At 39.5% G+C, this 8,661-nt stretch overlaps 1 protein-coding gene across 1 annotated transcript in view; it reads left to right on the top strand.

Moving 5' to 3' along the window:
* Positions 1–8,661, top strand: part of ttc28 (tetratricopeptide repeat domain 28) — a 167,029-nt gene that overhangs the window by 92,593 nt on the left and 65,775 nt on the right. Inside the window, exons 4-5 of the mRNA XM_085358541.1 lie at positions 3,698–3,970; positions 4,048–4,178. Of these exons, the coding sequence (XP_085214667.1) occupies positions 3,698–3,970; positions 4,048–4,178 (404 nt within the window). The remainder of the gene's footprint in view (positions 1–3,697; positions 3,971–4,047; positions 4,179–8,661) is intronic.

The following is an 8,661-nucleotide window of genomic DNA, read 5'->3' on the forward strand; positions in this document are numbered from 1 at the left end:
AATGAATAGGTATATATGACATGGTATGATTTTTCTGAGACATAGGCAGGATTCACATGTTGTTTCAGCTCTTGACTGTGGGTGTGCCTTATATTTAGGCTGGAGCAGAACACAACCTAACAGATTAAAGGAGTAAGGATTAGCCAATCTAGCTGCCTTTTATAAATTTGCTTATACAACAACAGCATAACAGGGTGATGATTCTCTGAAGTGACCAACAACTAGATACAAGTTATGTTTACATGTCATAACATAATTTGATTGACAGGCAGCAGCACTGGTGTATTTGAATAAATACGATTTGATTGTTGAAGCTGAACTTTCCTTCAGTTCTTGAACCCTCAGGAAATATAGCTTTGTTAGGCAAAATCTTTGTAACACAAAGAATTACATAATTGTTACTGTAAAGTGATTGTTGAATTTAGTACAATAATGCACTATGAAAAAATGTAATGTGATTACAGTGATTGTAAGGTAGAGTACTCCTAAAGCCCAGACAAAATGGGAGGATTGTGTCAGAAAGAGCATCTGGTATAAAATCTGTGCCAAAGCAAAAGCAGGAAAACCAACCATCTGTCCAAATATCCATCCATTATCCTTACTGTTTGGAAGCTGTAGCCCCAGCTGACTTAGCCAACATGTTTTTGGACTATGGCAAAAAAACATGCAAAGTCTACACAGACAGACCCCAGGCAACTTTTTCTCTGTATCTACTGTACAATATAAAGCGCCTTGAGGCGACTTTTGTTGTGATTTGGCGCTATATGAATAAAATTGAATTGAAAATTGAATTGAATTGAACTAGGACCTTCTTCCTTGTTGTGGGTAGCATTGCTACCCACTGTACCGCTGTGTCGGCCCACAAAAAATTTGGACCTGTCCAGTTGTAGTTGCACTATAGACCTCCACATGTCCAGCATGCATACAAATAAACAACAGAGTCGTGTTTAAACAGGCTTGTAGCAGGCAAAATACAGTAACACAGAATGTCATAAATAGGAAACTTGGTGGCTTTATGACTTGATAGCTTTATATGGACCAAACTGCAATTAAAAAAGGCTATAGGGGAGAATTTTTTTTTTTTTTTAAAATTAAAGCCAGTAAAATAGAAAAATAATTCTCTGCCATAAAGGGATGCATCATCTTTACTTTTAAACCCCAAACTGTAGATACTGAGCAAGACGGTTATGAAAAAATGTAATTTGATACACAAATAGAGCTGTGGGATAAATGAGCACATTAGCCTCCGAGAAATGTAGTAGAGCAGAATTATAATGTATATGTACTTTGTTACATTCCATTTCTATTGGTGTTGAATTTTGTGGGTTTTTGATTAAGTCAAAGGTACACTTCAGCGCCGAGATTACATTTTAGACAGATCGTAAACTGCAGCTTCTTTAATTGCAGACAGCACATTGCCAGCGGCTGAAGCGGGCCACAGAGGTGGAATGCTAATTTTAAGGCCAAATACTAATTTCTAGAAATAATGACTGACATTTGAAAGATTTCAGTGGGTGTACACACTTCTGAAGCACAGAAAACTTATGTGTTCTGATTAATTCCTGATTATGTCCTCTTCCAGATTTAGGAAGTTCACAAACATCCTTAAATTAAAGCGCTGTGGACACTGAAGGGTCTAGGTTAGTTTTATCATTATGTTTATTCACATGAATTTGCTTCTCGCAGGGTTCATGATGAAATATTTACAAGGTAGATTCTCATGTGTCATTGATCTAACCACCCCACAGTTCACAGTGTACTTTTATGTGTAGGTCTCAACAGCACACAAAGATGAAGGAAAAGTACAAACAATCAAGAATGGTTTGCAGGCTAGAATTTGCACTGGATTATGTTGTTTTGCCCTTCAGCTGTATCTGAATTAGAGCTGGGCATTTGCATGTGTTCTTGCACCAGCCAACCTCCCTTCATCTTATTTCCCTTTGAGGTCCAACTTGTGTATCCAGTGGGGTTGAGCACAAGGCTATTGATAATGGACTTTATCATGTTTCAAATTAGAAATTTACAACAGAAAACAAAAGACATTGTTTCAAAGTTTAAGCAGTAGCGCTGCCAGAAGAATGGAGTAGATGGAAAACAAAAAATGCACATTTTGAAAATGATGACAGTATGTTTGAATCAGTGGCAGCAGCAAACAGTATATCATAACTGAGTCCAGCCTGGACTACAGCAAAGCTCTCCCGCAGGTCTGTTGCACTGCAGGAGGTTGTTCTCCCACCCAAGGGCAGCACCCTTCAAAACTTGATCTCTTATAATCTTCAAAGCAAGCCTCCAAGTAAAATTGAGTTGCAATGCTTGAGTAAGCAGTAGGCAGGGCAACATGTTGGACCATAGAGAATGTCAGTATAGTGTGCAGTACACACACACTAAGGAGCTGCATTGTTATCAGCATGAAAGAGTAGGAGGCCCCTCTGTCTTTCTAGGCCTCTAGGGTAGACAATTGTAACAGAACGCTATCTACTAGGTCCTCCTCAGATTAGCCTGATAAACAAAACTTTTCAGTTTGACAAAGCAGAATGAAAGACTCGAAAAATGCAAATGGCAACTGCTACAGTTCATCTCAAATACTACAAAATATGACTTTTGACACAAGATAACTGTTTTGTTTTGTTTTGTTTTTGGGGGGGTTGGGAGGGGGTATTGAACTTGGAATAGATATATTTGTTTTTGTAAAAATATTTCAGTTAGTCCCTTTCAGCAGCAGCAATTTCAATTACATACTTTGTTATGGGTGAATGTGGATTTTTTTTCCTCCTAGATGTTCCACAAGCAATCGTTTTCCAATTTAGGGATTGTTTAATTGCATAGAACCCCAAAGAGTTGCGATCAACTTGAATAACAATAGCTTTACTTCATGTCTGCTCTGTGTGTCTGCTTCATTATGATATTCACATAGTGAAGGAGACACACGCGCGCCTGCTTGCACACAGAGTTGAACACAAAGCTGAGATGTGCTGCAATCTTTCCAAAACATGGAACATGGAACTTAAGTCCTTTATGTCTTTAAATAGAAAACTGTTGTTTGAGGCTACATACATTTAGCTTAAATTATATGAAAATGTCATCTGTGAAGCAGAATTTTGTAGATGTAGTTGTCATCAGATAGCAGATGCATATTTTTGTGTGTTTGCTCTGAGACTATAACATAGTAGCAAAAGGATATAAGATTCTGTGCTGTTTAACTTCAGACTTTTCTGAAGTTACACAGCACTTACAGAGCAATATAGACTTTAAAGTGTGCTTACATAAGCTTAAAATGGGTCATGCCAGACCTAATGAGGCTTTACCAGCATTGCTTCTAAGTGTGGGTGCATTTTATCGCTTATTAATTTAAGTCTCTACTTGTAAGAGTAAGTGTGATATTACTTCTTAAAAGTTGCATAGTGTTGCTTTGAAAGTGTGCACGAGCACAAACACAGAAGTTCCAGGGCTTCTGCTTTTATTTTACTTTCTGTGTAGAAAAAGAGCCAGGGCAGGTGTAGTGTTCTTTCTGTATCAGCAGGATGCTACAGTCCCACAGCCGAATGCCACAGGGCCAAGGAAGTTTTCAGGCCACACACTCAGTATCTTGTCCAATGGCGCTTAAGAATGGTCATATTAATGTTTGTAACACATAAAATGATAAATAATTGAATTTTCTTAAATCACCTGTGTGTTTTTGTCTGTCACATCTTCACAGACACACTTGAGCCCACCTACCAGCAGCTGCAGAAGATGAAGCTAGACAAGAGTCCGTTTGTGGTTGTCTCCGTCATCGGCCAGGAGCTACTGACACATGGTTTCCATGGAGCCTCAGCTGTAGTTCTGGAGGCAGGGCTGAAGATTGGCACGTGCTCACTAAAGCTGCGTGGATCCGTCTACTCTGCCCTTAGTTCTGCATACTGGTCTTTAGGTAATATAGAGAAGAGTATGGCCTACATGCAACAGGACCTGGAGGTGACCAAGACTCTAGGTATGGAAAACTTGAAAGTAGTAGTTTATGGTGTGTTGAAAAACGGCTACAGTGTAGGTAAAATTCGTCTTCCACAGGTGACCAGTCAGGGGAATGTCGAGCTCATGGGAACCTCGGCTCTGCCCTTTTCTCCAAAAGCAATTACAGAGAAGCACTGGCCAATCACAGAAACCAGTTAGTACTGGCCATGAAGCTCAAGGACAGAGAAGTAAGTTTGCATGCATGTATTCATAAGACACATTAGACATACACCCACTTCATCTTGGTTTAAATGTGTTTTGCTTCTGAAGGAAGCAGGTTAGAAATAACAGTCCAATTGCTGTGTAGCAAAGTGGATATTAACATGGTTCTTGACATTACATTAACAACAGGTTATTTGTCTAAAGAGCTTCATTCTTAAGGAGAACATTTAGTATGCTGCTCATTGAAAAAAAGACATTGATGAAAGTAATTATTTTTTAAAGTGAGAAAAGAATATAAGATGTATATTGACATCTAATACCAAATGACATCTAATACTATTTGATGACCTTGTCTCTAAAGGAAACAACCAGCTGTTGTAAATCTTTTTTTAAGACGGGTGATAAATTAAGAAAAACAAATAAAAAGCTGAAATGTCATCAGACAGAACCTGTGGATAAGTACTTTTGCTCCCCAAAAGAGCTCCTCATATGTACCATTTACCTGTATTCAACAAAAACATGATTTGACAACGCAATTCAGACCAAAAGCATATTATAAGCAGAAATCAGCCAAACGTCTGGTACCAAAAAGACTTATCCCTTGTCTACAGAATGACTGTTCACATTCATATAGGGAGTTTAGTTTCACAGTCTATTGTTCAGCTCTAGGTGGAACTCTAATGATGACAATAAAAAGAAATTTTCATACTATCCATTTTCTACCGCTTTTCTGGGTTTGGATCTCGGAGGCAGCAGTATAGGCATAAAGTCTCAAACTTCATTCATGTCAACCACCTCTTCCAACCAATGACTCAGTCATTGCTTCCAATTCATCCAGGGAGACACCGGATGTGTCACGGCACTGAGTCTGCAACCCAGTATTTAGTTTCAGACTCTGGAATTATATTTTTTGATTATTGTTGTTGCTGGTTTTGGTTATCTTTATTTCTTATGTTCTTAGTGACTGTAGTCCTTCCTCCCTTAGTCTCTATCTCAGCCTGTGTTTAGTCTCTGTTCCCATGTCTACTCTGTGCTGTGCCCATGTCCCACGTTTCATGTCTAGTCCCCCTTGTTTCTATGTTCTCTATGTGTCCCCAGTCACTGTGTTAAGCTTGCATTTCGGTCCGTGTGTTTCCTGTTTGATTTTGATAGTTCCTTGTCCTGTGTTCAGTGTACTCAGTTTTGCTTCCTCCCCATCTCGTTACGTCAGATTAGTCCCAGTGTTGTGTTTCCTTTCTGTTTCCCATTCCCTCATTACTCCCTGTGTTTTCCTCTGCCCATTGTCGCGTCATACCCTCTCTGTGCTGCTCCTGGTCTCCGTGTTTGTTTTCTCGTCAGCTCCTACTTTTTTAGTTTCTTTGTTTTCTAGTTTCTGGTCTCCTGAGTTCCTAGTTTCCTAGCTCCCGGTTATTATGTTTTGTTTCTTAGATCTAGTATTCAAGTTTTCCTAGTGAATAAAGCTGCCACTTTAAGTTACCTTTTCGCGTTCGAGTCCTGCACCTGGGTCCCACATCCTGCCTGCCACAGCACAGCCATGACCAAGGCTGGACTGGGACAAAAAATCGGCCCGGGCATTTTGACTAGAGACCGGCCCACCAGGATAAAGATTGAAAATGTGACGTCATTCAGGGATAAAACCGCAAAGGATTCTGGGAACTTGTGGCAAGAGGTACTAGCGCACGCAGGCTTTCAATTGAACTCAGTTACACAGCGATAAAAAGAAACCCAAAAAATGGCAAGAAGCGGTTGTATTATTATTAACTGCAATAGCCGGTCGCATGACAGCCACAGGAAGTCGACGGGTAAAGAGATCGTTTTGTTTTTTTTATCGGATTACGTCGTTGAAGTGAAATTTTTTAAGCCATGTTTCCGAAGTAAGAGCCGATGGATGGTCTGGATATACCAAATATAACGTCTCAGAACACTCCAGCTCACATGTTAGTCTGTTCCAAGCATTCCCACAAAGGTCAGAGTTTTGTAGTAGTTAATACGTCATTTTTCTTAACATAATTGGTGATATAGGTTACAAGCAAGTCTGGCGCTGAACAGAAATTGTCGCGCTATGCTCCTTTATTTATTGTGCATAAATAGTGAATTATTCTGACACAATATTGCGTTTCGCTTCTGTTATAACCATGGTACACTGACAAAAACATATACTTTTATTCACAGGATAAAACAGTTGTTTTGTATCACTAATTGTCCATTGCAATTACAATATACAATATTATTGTCACTGCTACATTTCTGTAATGCTACTGTAACCGGTTTCTGCTTCATCCCGCTGCAACAGTTCGGCCCAAACAGACTCCTCGACTCTGCGTTGTGTAGTGTTTTTAAAAAGACAAGGAGTCTCTGATCGATCGTTGCCACTTTATTTCCTAAATGGAAACAACGGTGTATTATCAGTGCACAGGCTCGCCATACACCACTCCGCACAGCACACTCTCGTATGGCTACGGCAGACTGGCAGCGATTACTGCAGCAATATTACAATTTCTAATATACAATAAAATAACAGCAACAACAAATGATGTACCTGAATGGAAACAACGGTGTATTATCAGTGCACAGGCTCGCCACACACCACTCCGCACAGCACACTACGGCAGAACATCTCATTAGCATTCCGCTTTAGCATACAGTTTCACACATTAATAAACAAATGAAAAGTACATAAAACTGGTGTTGGACATGTGTCCACTAAGCACTTATTACACTCGGTGCTCGTCAGCTAATCAAACATGTTTTATGTGTCTGTACTACTTAGCTATATTGTGTGCGGAACAATACAACTCACCTCTCGTATGGCTCGTACGGCAGACTGGCAGCGATTACTGCAGCCAGCCACACCGAGAGGGGGGCGCTGTTTCCCCATTACACTGATATTTGTGGCAAGTGGAATAATACCACATAAACACTGTTACACTACCAGAAATTATTTCCACTACTAATTAATTACCGTTGAGCTTAAAGGTCCTATTAATAAACTGTTAATGAATGTGTATTTATGAAGACGATTTGTGAGACTGGTAAACTTATGATATGTACAATAGTCTTTCGTTCTACACGGTGCATTTCAAGGTCCTGTACCCATCCGTCGGTAAACTGTACCTGGGCTTGTTGCAGTGACCTGAAGTTACTAAAGTTCATGAGTGTATGCACTCACTCCAAGAAGCGTATAATTATAAATCTGAGCGTGGTGAAAGTTGGGCAGCACGCTGACGTCTTTTGTCCACTCTTTCACTCCTTTGATTTTTTCCTCGTATCTTTTCTATGAGTCTTTCTTTGTACGGACCGGCATTATTCTCCTTTTGTTTTGTACATTCCTTTTTTGTGCGGCAAAGAAAAAAAAGAAGGTATTGGAACCGGAGAATGAACGTTTTGCGGTGCTGCAAATGTTTGCATTTGATGCGGTACTTGGATTGTTTTGCCACGAGTTCCCGGCATGCAATGCGCGAAAATCACGTAATTGCTAAAGAAGGGGGAGGGTGCAGCCAGCCTCCTCGGCTGTAATTGGTCCAGCCCAGAGTCGATCATGACCAATTGGCCAATCCAACACCTTTCATTATATATATACCCTTCCTAAAAAAAAAAAAAAAAAAAAAAAAAAAACATCGGCCCATAAAAACAAAAAAATCGCCAGCGGCCCACCGGGCAAATGCCCGGTATGCCCGATGGCCAGTCCAGCTATGGCCATGACAGGATGAGCCTGAGCCTGGTTTTGCCTAAGGTTTTAAGGTTTCTTCCTGTTAAAAGGGAGTTTTTCCTTCCCGGTGTCACCAAGTGCTTGCTCATACAGGTCATTTGATATCTGTATTATTGTAGGGTCTTTACCTTACAGTATAAAGCGCCTCAAGGCAACTGTTGTTGTGATTTGGTACTGTCACCAACCTAAAATCACATATTTAATAAAGAAAAGGCATGCAGCTATTTATCTCTGTTCAACTTTCTCCCTGACATAAGAGATTCTGTCTAATCAATTAATTTTTCACAGTGATGACGCATCCGTGCAGTGACTGCATGTTATGTAATGCAATGATTTGTTGATTTGTTCTTTGGGAGCTTAACTTAGAATATTTTAAATATATTTCATATTTTAGAGTGATGGCTGATCAAGTATATAATGTACAATAAGAACAACTTTAATTACATATAATCATCTTGCGAGAAATTACATTGTCATAAAAATGTATTGAAACCAAAGAACAAACTTCAAATTTGCTCTTATACATTCACTTGTTTTGACTTATACTCTTATCTTCTGTAACTTTTCCTGGAAAGCAGTTTTTCATTATGCCAGTCCAAAGCTAAACACCTCACATTTCTCCTGAAACACTTTGGACAGTTGTGAAAACCGTAGTTAATTAAATTGTTTTTACAGATTAGATTTCGGACCACTTTACGTCTAAAAGCACAAAGTAAAGCTGTCAGGTTGTTGGTGTGTGTTTCCCTACGTTTAACTTTCATATGTTTGTGAGAGTGTGTACATACAAATGTGTATATGTG

The sequence above is a fragment of the Diplotaxodon limnothrissa genome, linkage group LG7 (genome assembly GCF_057381915.1).
Source record: "Diplotaxodon limnothrissa isolate DT_005_m linkage group LG7, D_limnothrissa_male_GT1.1, whole genome shotgun sequence".
NCBI lineage: Eukaryota > Metazoa > Chordata > Actinopteri > Cichliformes > Cichlidae > Diplotaxodon > Diplotaxodon limnothrissa.